At 40.1% G+C, this 15,293-nt stretch overlaps 1 protein-coding gene across 2 annotated transcripts in view; it reads left to right on the plus strand.

The window, feature by feature from the left end:
• PKN2 (protein kinase N2) overlaps positions 1-13,579 on the plus strand; it is a 54,737-nt gene extending 41,158 nt beyond the window's left edge. The window contains exons 7-22 of one of the 2 annotated variants that reach the window (XM_074546071.1): positions 9-194; positions 480-589; positions 2,507-2,650; positions 2,789-2,864; positions 3,188-3,362; positions 3,607-3,736; positions 4,178-4,332; positions 4,425-4,500; positions 4,583-4,674; positions 5,654-5,830; positions 6,410-6,472; positions 6,569-6,645; positions 7,815-7,957; positions 9,197-9,304; positions 10,876-10,956; positions 11,037-13,579. In XM_074546071.1, the coding sequence (XP_074402172.1) occupies positions 9-194; positions 480-589; positions 2,507-2,650; positions 2,789-2,864; positions 3,188-3,362; positions 3,607-3,736; positions 4,178-4,332; positions 4,425-4,500; positions 4,583-4,674; positions 5,654-5,830; positions 6,410-6,472; positions 6,569-6,645; positions 7,815-7,957; positions 9,197-9,304; positions 10,876-10,956; positions 11,037-11,240 (1,997 nt within the window). In that variant the 3' untranslated portion in view covers positions 11,241-13,579. The remainder of the gene's footprint in view (positions 1-8; positions 195-479; positions 590-2,506; positions 2,651-2,788; positions 2,865-3,187; positions 3,363-3,606; positions 3,737-4,177; positions 4,333-4,424; positions 4,501-4,582; positions 4,675-5,653; positions 5,831-6,409; positions 6,473-6,568; positions 6,646-7,814; positions 7,958-9,196; positions 9,305-10,875; positions 10,957-11,036) is intronic. The other variant, XM_074546072.1, reaches the window with a different exon arrangement.
• The last annotated feature ends 1,714 nt before the right edge of the window (positions 13,580-15,293 follow it).

A 15,293-nucleotide genomic window follows, 5' to 3' on the forward strand; every position in this document is an offset into this window, starting at 1 on the left:
TCTTCTAGGTACCCTGGAAGTGAGGCTCATGGGCTGCCAAGATATATTGGAAAATGTCCCTGGTCGATCAAGAGCCACACCAGTTACATTACCTGGTTGGAGTCCAAATGAAGCCAGATCATCTTTCATAAGCAGACCCAGTAAAAGTAAAAGTGGGAGTGGTAGAAACCTTCTGAAAACTGATGACTTGTCCAGTTCAGTATACCCTTACTTCTCTTATTTTTATGCATTGTCTTTTATTTAAATTTTCATGGGCATGATATGTTCTGTAATTTAAAATATTAAATTGATTCAAATCTTTAAACTTTAAATATTTCTTTACTTGTTAAGCTGTTAACAGAAGCACAACCACACTATTATGCCCATAAGAACCAATTAAATATGAGATTACATTTCTAAGGGAAATTTACTGGAGATTTTTTTTGTTTGTGGAAAATCCTCTTAAAGTTTTAAGCTGAGTTTGTGTACTTTACTTACAGATGAAGTCTGTGCTGTACTGAAGCTGGATAACACCGTGGTTGGTCAAACTAGCTGGAAACCGATTTCCAATCAGTCATGGGATCAGAAATTTACACTGGAACTAGACAGGGTAAAAATGTGGCCTGATTTCCGCAACAGCTGTACTTGATTCTTGTATTAATTTCATGTTGCTTTTTTCCCCTGTTGCTGTCATTTTATTCAAATTCTGTAAGTGCAGCATTCCCATCTTTACTAGAAAGAGCTCTCTGGGCTTAAGCTGTTGTGCTGGGCCAGCATTCTAGAAATCTTAACTTTTCTGACTTACAAACTGATGTAATATTTTTGTCAAGATCTAACCCTTAGTGGGTTTTCAAAGATGGGAGATGGGAGAGATGGTGCTTACTTTTTTATTTGGATAATCAGCTTTTAATTATTTATCAGTAAAGTGTGATATCAGATCAGTTTGGATGTTTTGGTAAAACTACATCATAGAATTTTTAGTGTTTTTATAGAAGTGTTCTCATGTAAAGCTGGTCAGTTCTTCAGGAATAATAAATTCATTACTTGTTCGTTCTTATAACTTTAAATGTTACTTAGAGGGCACAAGTACTGAGTTGCTATTTTTGAAGTAGAATTTATGTTATATAGATTTAGCCAAGTATTTTTTTAGATACCTGATAGTCCTAGTATTTTAAGGTATAAGGTTTATTTTTTTATAAAGGTTTATATTTTAGGAGCTTAAATTATCTCCAGTGCATGTTTATTCCAATACATGCTTCTCACATGAGAAAAAATAACAGCCACTTTCCTGGTTTTTTTGCTTTCTCCCTGCCAAGCCCCAGTCCAGATTCCCTCCATCTAGGAAGGAAGCAATTTTAGACTTGCAAGTAGAGAAATTCAGGTTACAGTCAGGAGTAGTGCAGGAAAAAAAAAAAAAAAAAAAAAAAAAAACAAGCAGCTGTGGAGCTCTGAAGCCTCAATTATTTTCAGATTAAGACTTGAACTACTCAGCATAGTAGCTGCTCCTGCCAGCCTCATATGTGTTGTGGGCTCTATTTAAGAACTCAGGTTTTGGTGCCAGAAAAGGACTTTGCTTCTGCTCTTGCTGGCCACGTATCCTGAGACTGGCTCAGAAGGTCAGAGCTTGGTGCCAGTGACACCAAGATGTGGTTTCAATCCCCATGTGGGTCATTCACTTAAAAGCTGGACTTGATGATCCATGCAAGTCCCTTCCAACTCAGAATATTCTGTGAATCCTTCTGTGCTTGAAATGCACAATCCAAGCCCTGTTATTCTTTACTCTGGTGCTTCTTGACTTTTACTTCTTTTAAAACATATCATAGCTATGGTAGACAGTAAAATGATGTATCATGATGGAACTGAAGTAGTAACATGCGATGGTGCTGTTACATTGCAGGATTCACACGTATTGCAGGATTCTTCACTTTTGGGACAGGTTTTGTAACACACATATAAGACACTCTAAGAATACATAAATCACATCAGCAAGATAGAGCAGTAGTTCCTGGTAGTTTAAAGTTTTTGGCCCCTCTTTACAACCATATTACAAAAGGTGTATGCATTTCTAGAGATAGTCTATAAAGTTTTGCATCATCATGGATATCCAGGTACGAAAATGTTTGCAGGCATCAGATGAAGTTGGTACTTGTAAAAAATATGGTAACTACCGAAATTGAGGTTTCTAAGCATAAGGTAAGCTTTGTTGTCAGAGCTTGAGCTAAAACATCTTGAACAAGCAGTGTTGTTAGACTGACCCAAAAAGTCTGGTTACTGTGGCTCTCTGCTTCTACTCTCAGGGAAAATTTTACATCTGTGCTTTTGTTTGTACACTGGAGATCTCATGTGAACTGAAGTGAAATGCTGTGATCATCAGAGCTTCAGTCTGACTGGTTAGCCCTGACAGCCTTTTAAAATAACAGCTCTGCATCTTGATCCTTGAGTTCCTTGATCTTACAATTGTACTGTGGTAACTCTTGCAGAACAATTACTAATAAGTGATTTCCTGTGTCTGTGTTTCCTGTCATAGTCACGTGAATTAGAAATCTCAGTTTATTGGCGTGACTGGAGATCTTTGTGTGCAGTAAAGTTTCTGAGGTTGGAAGATTTCCTGGATAACCAACGGCATGGCATGTGTCTCTATCTCGAACCCCAGGGCACTCTGTTTGCAGAGGTAAGAATGTTTCTTTGAAGCACTTGAACATACTTGAAAGTATTACATGGCAGAATAGTTTAACAAGTTTTCCTTGAACTTTTAAGAATGCATTTTGTTCTGAAACTTGAACTATAACACACATTATTTGAACTGCAGGTTACGTTCTTTAATCCGGTTATTGAAAGAAGACCAAAACTCCAGAGGCAGAAGAAAATTTTTTCGAAACAGCAAGGTGATTCTTTCATATAAACATGTAAAGCTTAAAACTTGTATAGATCTGTGAAAATTTTTATACAGAGGTCTAATGTTTGCCTGCAAATTATACTGTTGATAATGAAAGATTTGGCATTGCATTTAGAAATCTTTTGTATAAGAATTCCTTATTATGCATTAGCATTTAATTGTGGTTAATTAGAAATTGCAAAGGAAAATTATAAATTTTGTTTGTTTTTCATAAACTATAAATTAATTAATATGGGATTTTTTAATTATTGGTTTTGGTAATGAGTAAGAAAATTACTTGCATTCTGTTTTCTTTTTTCACAATATCTATAGGCAAAACATTTCTCCGAGCTCCTCAGATGAATATTAATATTGCCACTTGGGGAAGGCTGGTGAGAAGAGCTATTCCTACAGTGAATCACTCTGGCACCTTCAGCCCCCAAGCAGCAGTGCCTGCCACGGGCCAAGTGGTGGATGCCCAGCTCGCTGAACTGGCCCTGCCAGCCGGGTAGGTCACCCCTGCAGCTGCCGTGCCCCTGAGTGCAGGAGGGAGCACTGAGAGGCTTCTGCCCTCATGTACAGAATGTGTGCACAGTCTGCTTATCCTGAAAGGCTGCACACCTTTCCTTCTTTTAGTTGTGGAGAACTATTCTGTAGCTAGATCCAGACACACAATGTTTAGTTTAGGAGAAATCTACAAGTGTTAAAATAGTCTTTGCTATACACCGAGGAGTTATTTGTTTTCTTGCCAGTGACTCTCCCGTAGCCAAATTGGACTTTGAACTTGAGCCTGAGCCTCCACCTGCTCCACCCCGTGCATCTTCCCTTGCGGAAATTTGTGAATCTTCCTCTGAGATAAAGGCTCCTGATGTGCCTTCTCAGGCAAGTAATTTTTAAGAATCTTGGGTTATACAGTTTAACATGGTTGTAGTATTGGCATCTTTATGATGGATTTCTGCCTTTATAAATCAGCACGTGCTCCCTTAACTTCCACACACAGAATTGTGTCAGTAGAATGCTCCAATTGCTCTTGATGGCAAACTGTTTCTGTGGTTGGTGTGTTTAACACTCCATGTAATTAATTCCAACACAGAAAAAAGCCAGAGCTCCAAAACTATTAGAGTATTCAAGATAAAATGGTTTTATTAAGACAGAGGAAAATTACTGGAGCAGTAGATTTCATCAGTCTGCTAAAATCTTACTTAGCTGAATCATCTGGAAATTTGTCATTTTATCCTAGACAATGGGTGTATTAAGAATTTCATGTGCTTTTAGTAAAATTTCTGCTTTCATTTGCCTTCACAATCAGTTTTAAATTTTCAGGTTTCTTTTTCTTCACAGGATGAAGTAGCAACTTTTGATTTTGAAAATGGCAGAAATAGTATTGTTCCAAAACACCAGCCTGAAATAATCTGTCAGTCTGATGTTCCAGATTCAGACATGAAATACACCAACACCAGAGAGTCTGAAGATAGAAGGTAAAAAACCAGTGGTTTTCCTGTTTTGATCTGAATAATATTTCTTAAAGCTAACAAACTAGAAACTTTGTGACCAATTTTTATTTACATAGATCACAACAAAGATTCCAGTTCAGTCTGAAGGATTTCAGATGCTGCGCTGTACTGGGCAGAGGACATTTTGGAAAGGTAAATGTCCAAAGGCTGTTTCAAGTGTCAGGGGTTTATCAAGAAGTAGATATAGCTCTTAAATTTATCTCCTCTGTTTTAGGTGCTGTTGGCAGAATACAAAAACACAAATGAGATGTTTGCTATTAAAGCCTTAAAGAAAGGAGATATTGTGGCTCGTGATGAAGTGGACAGGTCAGTTTGTACAGTATAAACATGTGGATTCCATAAACCAGCTGTGTGCTCTGCCAGGGAGCTGCTGAATTGAGTGGAAGAGCAAAGTCAGTTGTCATCTCCCTGTGGAGCTGGCTGCTGTGGATGTGTATTCTTGTTCGGGGGCAAGCAGGGAGCAGAGTAACCCCTGGTTTGTTTTAGTGCCCTTCTTATGCCTGAACTACAGCTCTGACTTAAAGCTGATCCTGTTTTTGATTTTCAGGTTCTCTTGCAAGTATTTATTCTAATTACTTCCATCACATTAGGGGAGAACAGTGACTCTTTGCTTTACTGGCAGAACCTGTGTTGCTATTTCTGAACCTGTAACATACTGTCATGCTCTGTCCATTATATTTTTCTTTGTATACTCCACTGTTGGGTGTTTTTCAGTCTTTTTGACCCAAAACTCAAGTTCTGTTTTTTTGGTTTTTTTTATTTGCCTGGATGTGAAAGAGCCATTACAAAATTGCTTGGTTTTAGTGCAAGAAGGTGTTTTTACAGTTGCTTAAGAGTGACTGTGTTCATTTGTAGGAAGAAAGATAGCTGTATTAACAATAACCTACAACTTAAACAATTGGTTTAAGGAGAAATAACCAGGAATTACTATAGAGAGATATCTGTAATACTGTCACTGGATTTCCTCTATGTCTTGAAAATTATTAAAATAAAAATTGATTGAAATGAATGATAGCAGTGCATAGTTAATGCAATCCAAGTATTTGGAAGGAAAATTGTTGGCACAATTTTCATGGACTGCTAAGTTTTCTCTTTTCATATTGGAAAGCTAAATATAAATTCATGAAATCCTGATATTAAAATCTCTCTTGAACAAAAAAAATGTTCTTATCTTATCCAGAGGAACAGAGCAAAAAACATACCATATAAAATACCAGTAATTTCTGAGAATTGAAAAACTGTTGTTCAGCACTGAGCTTTATGTTGTTCCTGATTTTGTTTGCAGCTTGATGTGTGAAAAGCGAATATTTGAAACTGTGAATAGTGTAAGACATCCCTTCTTGGTGAACCTTTTTGCTTGTTTCCAAACCAAAGATCACGTGTGCTTTGTAATGGAATATGCTGCTGGTGGGGACCTGATGATGCACATTCACACTGATGTCTTCTCTGAGCCCAGAGCAGTGTGAGTATCCCTCCCTTCCTGTGGCATTAAGGGAAGGCTTTGCTCAGTGGATCCAGAACTAAGGGCTTTATCACCACATGCCACCACATTATGCCACTTCAGTAAATGCTGCTTAAGAGTTGGAGATTCTAACTGATTTTGTTGTTAGAAGACGACATGCAGGTTTAATGTGCCTGAATCTACACTGAATTCTACACTGAAAATCTATATACAAGTATTTAGTTTTTATAATACTTTTTTTCGGATCACATTAAAAATGTGAATGAAGAGTTAAAATGGTAGACAAAGCTAAAAAAGGAAAGAATAAGCTCATTTAGAAAACCTTCAATGCTATAGCAGTGAACACTACAGAAAATTTATCCTCCAGCCCAAGCAAACACGCCACAGTTTGAAAGCTGCAAGTTTAGGTGTTCTTGCCATCTGGCTTTAAAACTCTGGCCTTGTAAAACTAATCTGTACCCAAAAAAACAATTGGTAATCTTCAAAGGATCGCTCATAAAAAATCAATAATAATGGACTTCACATTCTGAAAAGCAAGACAAAATTCCACTGAAATTTTAACTTTAACTTTTTCAACAGATTTTATGCTGCATGTGTGGTTCTTGGACTTCAGTATTTACATGAGCACAAAATCGTGTACAGGTAAGCAGCCATTTCCAGCAGATGAATTTCAGCTGTTCTGAACAGTACTAAAGAAACACATCAATGATGTAATTTTGTTCTCAAATGTTCATTTAGAGATTTGAAGTTGGATAACTTATTGCTGGACACGGAAGGCTTTGTGAAAATTGCTGACTTTGGTCTTTGCAAAGAAGGTAATGGCCCTTAAATTTTCTTTCTAGGGGAATTCCATAGTCTGTCCTACTCTTGACTGTTCCTTGAGAGTTTTGGATGCCAGATATGCTCAGGCTTTATTTACATTTTACGAGTAGGAAAAACATAGGTGGTTTCCTCATTCTAAACATCTTGACCCTGCACAACAAAATCAAGTGCCATTATAATCCATCCTGAGTTCTTGGTTTTTTTACAAATGGACTGTCTATTTTTTTAGCTCAGAAACAGTTGCAACTCTGAGTACATGGAAATGTGATTCTGTGTGTGACTCTTAGGAAAATTATATGCAAAGTATACTACAGCTAAAATTGAGAGATTGTCCCAAAAGGGAAGCCTAGAAAGTTACTTTCAAGCATCTCACTACTGGCAAATACCAAATAGAGGTAGTTATTACAGTGTTTTTCTAAAAACCCATTGTGTGGGCAAAGATCCTTTTTCAGTTTTTCTAGCCTGTGTTCCATATATTTTCCTTTAAGGTAGCCTAAGAGGAAATTGGATAAACTCGGTATGTCTTCAGACAGGAGTGCCAGGGCAAGTCCTGTGACTGTAGCTACAAATAAGTTCTGTAAATGACAAAACAAAATGAGAAGGAAAGTTCTTTCCTTTACTGACTGCTACAATGAATGGTTTTCCCAAGTTTTCTGCAGCAGCTCCCCTTGTCATGTCCCATCAGGCCTGGTGGTGCTGCTATCCCAAACTGTGCCCCTCTGGCAAATCCACAGGGCTTATTTTGCTCCACGTTCTCTCACTACACTCCATGTTTTACTCTACTATGTGTAATTTGCACTGCAGAAGCATCCAGAGGGGCACATTTGGCTAAACTAGTGTGTACTGCATTTTCTTGTGCTAACTGGTAGAAATGGAGCATAAGATTGTATCTTTCCAAACAAAGATAACTGGGTAACAGAGGTGTAACTGGAACATTAATCTGGCTCATTGCATATAGTGAGGGATAGAAAAATTTGAATGGAAGCACATGTGAAACAAAGGCATGGGAAGGAAGAAGGAGGGAATGTTTTATCTCATTGGCCTGAGCCTTCAGGTCACAGGCCTTGGATCTACAGTATTGGTTGAAGTTGGTTCTGCTTGGAGGAACAGGTTGTGGAATGGCAGAAAATACTGCTTGCTTTTCATCATCTGTAACTTTCAGGAATGGGATTTGGAGACAGAACAAGCACATTCTGTGGCACACCGGAATTTCTGGCTCCAGAGGTGCTGACAGAAACCTCCTATACAAGAGCTGTAGACTGGTGGGGTCTTGGTGTTCTTATCTATGAGATGCTGGTGGGTGAGGTAAGTTCTAGTGAGGTACAGTGGAGTCATAAAAAGCAATGTTCAAAGGTTACAAACCTCAAGATACCAGCCTGTTAACATTTCATATGCCCTACCTGCCACAGTATCAGTATTCATTATACAGCATGCATAGGCATACCCAGCTTTACAGTCAGCATCTTAATGTGAGTCATCAAGAAAAAGAAGTGTGAAATACTGAGCAGCCACTCACCTGATACTGGCTGCTGTAACGCTGGAGAAGTTGGCAAGTCATGTCTGGAGCTTGAATTATCAGCAATTGTAGAAGCCAACAAGTTGTAACAGATTTTTGCTTTACTCTATTTTCAATGACATCATTATGTCCTAAATCAAATTCAGTAATGGTGCTGTCTCTAAGAGTACAGTACATCTGTACATACAGTTTGGGGGAGCTAGGTTTCCAGGACACATCTGTTACCAAATCTAGATATGCACAGCAATATCAGTCTTCTGCTTTCAAATGCTTTTGGGGAAAAAAATAAACTTCGTAACTCTTCTAGCTTGAATGAAAGTGAACTTTAACACATAAAACTGGATAGCAATGAAAGATTATGCCAAACACACTAAAATATAAAGCCTTCCACGTAAATGAGCTGGTATAAATAAATTACTGCTGAGAAGTTTATTTGCCATTGCATATACTGCTCTGCCTTCTGGTCCATTCTGTAACAGTATCTCCCAGGTGGCACAGTGATAGTGCACGTGCTAAAAACTCTTAATTTTGTTCTTTTTCAAAAAAAAAAGATGGTCATTCAAATTACTTTCACTTCCTTTCAGGTAAAAAAGGACAAAAAGCTTGTACAGTATCACCTACATCTGTCAGGCCACTTCAAAACAGTTTGAAAACACTTGAGCTGCAACATGCTGAAGATTTTACTAAAACAAATTTGTCTTGCCCACATTATTTGTGAATGGTAGCTACCCCAAAGAAGAGCTTATAGATAATTTCCATGTACACCCACCCTAAGTTCAAAGAAGATCCCAGTTTTAGGTGTTTCTACCTCTAAAAGCACATTTTTAAAACTTAGTCCTGAAGTAGGTATTATGGGATAATGCCAACTTGCCTTTTCTCTCTTCCTTATGGAAAGCCATGTATCTGTCTCTGGGAAGGAAGACTTCATTTCAGGGTGTCTAATTCCAAATATTCAGCTAAGTTTATGTTGTTTTCAATAGTGATTTTAAGCCTGTTTATAGTGGGGGTTTATTTCACTTTCATTATAGTCTCCCTTCCCTGGGGATGACGAGGAAGAGGTGTTTGACAGCATTGTAAATGATGAAGTAAGATATCCACGATTTCTGTCTACAGAAGCCATCTCAATAATGAGACGGGTAAGAACATTTTACTGATTATTACAGTATCTCCCTCTTGTCCTGTTTCCAGCAATTACTTTTGTGAGGAACAAAATAGATTAGGAACTTGCACTTTGTGGTTTTTTTGACAATTAAATTTCAGACTTGCTTCATTTATGCTCTGCCTGTCACCTTAAATGAAAATAGTCTGTGCCATTCCACATTATTAGGAGCAAATTTTTCTTTTTAAAGTGTAAAACACTTAAGGCTCCATTTTCTCTCTGGACTCAGTTTCCTAGTTTTACCTAACTAGAATAGTTCAGCTCTCTTTTCTTAGCCAAACACTGCTGCATTGACCTATTTGGTGGATTAGCATTGTCACATGAATATTTTAATTCAAAGACTTCTAAATCTTTTTGGTTACATTCCAGCTGGGGCAGGGAACACTGTACACATGGCATCTGCAGTCCCATTCTTGGCAAGGAACAGCTGATTTTGGTTATGGTAGTTGTTAGTGCTATTCCTTAGTGAGATGTGTCTGCTTATCAAAGGAATGCAGTTTAATCTAGGTTAGCACCTTATCACAATTGATAGAAAGGCAGTATTGGAGGTGGTTCCAAAGCCTTTGGAATCAGCCTCTCCACATAAACGCCTGATGCTATGTATCAGTTTAGCACTCAATTCAGCACTGTGCTGTAGCACAGTAACTACTGTGACAAAACTATCTAAGTAATAGCATAAATACTGGGTAACTTAAAACAAGGGCTTAGTCTCAGGGAGAGAGTGTTTGCCTAGAGAAAGCAAGCAGAATACAGATTTAAGGCAGTACCTGGGGAAGGTATTTTTGCTGTGAAAATTCATGCCAATATCCACAAGCCACAGGGTGCTGCTACACTGCACCCACAATACAGGTACTAGGAACTTTGTACTGGCAGTTTACCAGTTGGAGCTCTCTGCATGCTCTTTCCATCACAGAATTTCATTCAAAATATGCTAGACATTATTTTTTGATGGCTGCATCTGAATATCAATCCAGCCTGCTGCTGGGCCCTGCCTGGAACAGGGGGCTGCTCACAGCAGTGCAGTTCACAAGGGGGAACATCTAACTTCTGGGGGTAACTAGGAAACCCTTTCCATTGGCTGAATGTATAAAGCAGCTTGAACCTGCTCCTGGTAAATCAACTGCTGTGAAGGAGCTGAGCACTGAGACAGCAGGGTTAATCAATCTCTTCTCTGAGCTGAGCAAGAACCACTGGGTTATGTAAATCTGCACCCTCACCAGCAAAGAGGAATTTTGCACTCTGTGACTTGCCCCAGATCACCTCCAGTACCACGACATGGCAGCACAGCTCTGCAGGGAGACAGATGAGTCTGCTCTGGCACTGGTGCTGCCTTAGCTGCTGCTGGAACTGTGCTGGCAGGCTGAAAGAGCACTGCTAAAAGCTTTCTCTGTCCATTCCTTCAAGGGGAAAGGACTACCCACAGGTCAGGCAGTATGGCTTTACTGTCCACCTTATCCTGCTGTTGGCTCTTACACAGTAACACTCATCCTTCCTCCTTCCTTTCCCTGCCCCTGAATTTCTCCACTGAAACTCTGCATGTTTTGTCAGCTGCTAAGAAGAAATCCAGAGCGGCGTCTTGGGGCTGGAGAGAAAGATGCTGAGGATGTGAAAAAGCATCACTTTTTCAGGGTAAGTACAAACTAGTATTATTTCTAAGAACCCAAAGGAGTAGAGATGGGAAACTAAACATCAATTCATTTATTTTACAGCAAATAGATTGGCATGCTTTACTGGCCAAGAAAGTCAAGCCTCCTTTCGTCCCTACCATTAGAGGAAGAGAAGATGTCAGTAATTTTGATGATGAATTTACCTCTGAAGCACCTATCCTCACTCCACCTCGGGAACCAAGGATACTTTCAGAAGAAGAGCAGGAAATGTTCAGAGATTTTGATTACATTGCTGATTGGTGTTAACTTCCACACACTGTGAAGCCCCAGCTGACTGGCTCACAAGAATGCCTCTCTCTGAAGAATACTGACCCTTCAATTGCTTTCTGTGCCACCTGCAGCTTCTGGGTTTTTTTAAATCACATGAAGATCCTTTTAAGTACTGTTTTAACACTCTTTTGAAGAGTGGCCTCTTTGTATATTGTTTTTTATCTGAGCACTGGAAAGCAGGTCTATGGCGTTCCTAAGCTGAGTTGGTGAAGCCAGGCTGTGTTGAACTTCCCGCACATGGGCGCACGTGGATCTGTACAGCTCCTCTCACTCTCCACAGCAGATAAAGCCGCTTTTTACAGTATCTGCCTTACGTGGGAAAAGCAGACTTTGAGCTAGGTAATCTCCACTCAGCCACCCTGAAGTAAGTTGGGATACTGGTGACACTCACACAGAACCTGGTTCTAGTCGGAGAAGGCAAATGATTTCAGCTAAACATTGTGCAGTCTTTAAAACTACACATTTTTACGTACACCTTCATCTTGTGTTCTTAAAATAATGCTATTGAGAACAGATATGCCTTGTTTTGTAAATTTTCTATGGTATTTATTAGGAAAAATGTTAAACACCTTGCCTTTGAGATAACAACTGTGTAAGTGCTTCCATTACAAAGAAAAACCCAGAAAAATCCGGAGAGTTTACCAAAGTCACTTGCCAAACAGTTTTGCCTTCAAGCTCCTTGAGCACAGCTTAAGGCCCTGGTTGTGATGAGGAATATAAGGAGGATGCTGCTCAGTGAAACCCCAGAGTGGAGCAGCTGCAAGGCCCAGGCCCAGCCCCTTCCACACTCACCTCGAGCCTTTCCCACAGCCCGAGGGGGCAGAGAAGTTCCCAGTCCATATCTAACCCCTCCATCCTCCTCTGTCTGCTGTACAGTATCATATCACTTAGGAAAAGTAAGCGTTTTCAATGTATACATGCTGTGAACATGTATATTTGGAAGTTGTAATGTATTCTTACCTCCAGGCAAGTTATTTAACTGTACCACTTCACCGATGTTGCGTAGTGGCCAAGTGAACAAAAAAATGTGTCCATGTAGGCCACTGAGCTCCAGCCCCTGGATTGGCAGTTACTGAGGGTAAAAAGCAATATGTTGTAATAGAATGTATAAATATTTTTGATAAAAACAGTGTATATTTTATAAACCCCTTAACACTAAAAGCTGTACCTCAAAAGTTGAAAAGTAATTTAGACCAGACACTGTGTGTATTTGTAAACCAAGACCTATTTTTGGCATCTGCTGTTCTGTGGGCAAACATTGACTCTTGGAAAATAAATTTTCCTCCTGGTCCTTACCTCTAGCACTATTCAGCACTGTAACCTCACAGGTTCATCCTGGCCAGGAGTTTGCTGTTCATGGGCTAAGGCAGTGAGCATCACACTCGAATTTAAAACTGGTAATTTTATTAATTCAAAGAAGAAACGCAAACCACTGGAGTATGCAATGCTAAGGTGGTGGTTTAAAATCAAGATGCTGGACAGACCTACAGGGTTAGGCAGGGGAGAGGCTTAAGGGATAAAAAAATAAAATAATCATTACTAGGTCTAAATCAGGCCAATCCCCCACAGGAAGGGGGCAGGCACCGTCGCCACTGCTACAAATCACGTTGGAAAGAGTGAGTCAACTCCTCAGCATTCCTTGTTTCCAGGTTCTATATTGACTAGAAACAAATTATGTTCCTGTATCTAGCTGAAACCAATACTTTTGAGGTACAGTCAGCTCGCCCTTTTTGGTTCCCAAATATATATATAAACAAGCATCTCACAGGGTGCTTAATACTTACGGAAGTATCCTCAAACATACCTTTTTGTAACTACATCTTGTACAGAAATCTTTTTTTAATCTAAGCAAATCACTAAAAAAAAAAAATTAGAAAAAATTAGAGGGCAGGGTATGTTCACCCAGTTAAGCTGAAAAAAGCACTAATTTTATCTCTGTAGTTTTTTAAATATTTTTAGGCAGATTAAGATTTAAACCCTAGATTGTAAATATATTTTGCTATACTTTATCTGTATGTGGCTGCTCAAGCACTTTGTAAGGAAATTAGGATATTTTAGAATGGTACACTATGCATTAAATGAAATGTGCCTTTAACAAATGTCATTCTAAGTGTTTTGCAGTCATTAATATCACAAATTAAAGGTCTAAATAGAGTAATTTGTAAATTGTGTCGCAAACATGATTTTGCTGTCCCTTGAAGTAGCTGCTCATGTCTTCCCCACAGGTAACTTCAGAAAAGATCTTAATGCCAGGAGGGGACACAGTCTCTTGGTGGCAGCTCAGTAGGCTTCCTTTTTTTTTTTTTTTTTTTTTTTTTTAAAGAACATTAGAAAATGCCTCTGAGCAGTCTCTGGCTTGGAGCAGTCAGGACAGCTGGAGTCTGTCTGCCAGGCTCAGCAATTCTCCCTCCCAGGCTTCCCCTGAGGGCACAGGGGAGACAACTGAGCCCTGCTCATCGGTACTGCTCAATTACAGTCTCCTTCCTACCACCATTCCTTAGCAAGCTGTGTAACCAAACCACAATCTGTACCTACCTACCCCTCACTGAGCTCGTTCTTTGGACAGTCTAGAGGACGAAGCTTTCTTCTGAGTGCATTTAAAAAGAAACTCTTTACTTTTAGGAGCCACATGGAATTTTAGGCGGCCATTTTGCCCCGAGGCAGACACTTCACACCTGGCTAAACAATCGTTCCAGAAAGGGCTGCCTTCAGCATTTCAAGGATTTAATCTGAACTGCTGTTGAATTAACACTTGAAGATGTTCCCCACACACTTGTGTGTGGGGAATCCAACCCTTCATCGTCCTGTCCGGCCTTCTCCAGGCCGGCTGCTGAGCCGCCCCCTCAGGCGCGTCCCGGCTGAGCCGAGCGCCCGGAGCCCGCCCTCAGCCTGAGGGCAGCAGCGCCTCTCCCGGGCCCCGCCCCTGGGCCGGGCTGACACAGGCAGGGCCCGGAGCTGCCTAAAAACTCAGGCCGTATTTTTTCCTGCTATGCTTCACATTAACTAATATACTGCAACCAGTAGTAAATGGCCTTCAGAATATACCTGCCTCTTCAAGCAGATTCTTAGTTCTGCCTCTTTGTGCTCCACTGTTACTCACACACCCTGGGAGATACAGGAACTGCTTATGGAACTGCAGGGTCACGGCAGGATTGCACTTCCCTGCCTCCAGCTGCTGCACTTCAGAGCTTTGTACGGATGTATTTAAATTCCTGTCTAGGCAATCTTTGCTGTTTGCAACAATTTCAACTGCAAACACTCACCCATCACATGTCAAGTGCTCGTGCCTAATGCCTGAAAGGATTTAAGATAAGCATTATGGGCAAATGTACATTTCAGTCACTTTCAATCTTCATGGAGCAGATTTAATCCACAGATCTATGCTGGAAAGCAGCAATTGCAGTAAAAGCAATTTCCACCTTTGCATTCCCAAGCTGTAGCAACACATTAATGGTCAGGCCCAGCCCATTCACAGCATCCCCCTTTTCTTGCAGAGGGTGCAGGCAGAATAGTACAGACCAAGAGCAGGAATGCCCAGATAATAGAAAATGTTGCAACAAAGTCAAAGGCAATACATCAGACAATGAATACATGCCCTGCCGACAACTGAGCGTACTCCTAACACCTGCACCAGAATCCTTCATGGCAGCAACCAACAGCTCCTGAGGTGTAACAGGAATGTACAACCTACAGAAAAAAATGTTCAGTCTCCACATTACCAGTATCGACTGGCAGAAGAGGATTAAAGCTCAACTAGAAAACAAACAGTAAGGGCTACTGGCAATTATTGAGTCCTACTAGCACTGGACACAGCCTTTCCTCCGGCTGGCTCAGACCAGATGTGCAGCAAGCTGACCCCTCAGCTGTTATTTGTGTAGTTAAACTGCATTTGCACCTGTGATACAAAAATCTCAGGAACCAAAAGACTCCCACTTAAGCACATTTGTTGCTTTGTACACAAAGGGACACTGTCAGGAGGCAACCAATGTTCAAAGCTCTCAGTCTGGGCAAGGCTGAGCAACTTCAGGC

This window comes from Zonotrichia albicollis, chromosome 8 (assembly GCF_047830755.1).
Source record: "Zonotrichia albicollis isolate bZonAlb1 chromosome 8, bZonAlb1.hap1, whole genome shotgun sequence".
NCBI classification, from domain to species: Eukaryota; Metazoa; Chordata; class Aves; order Passeriformes; family Passerellidae; genus Zonotrichia; species Zonotrichia albicollis.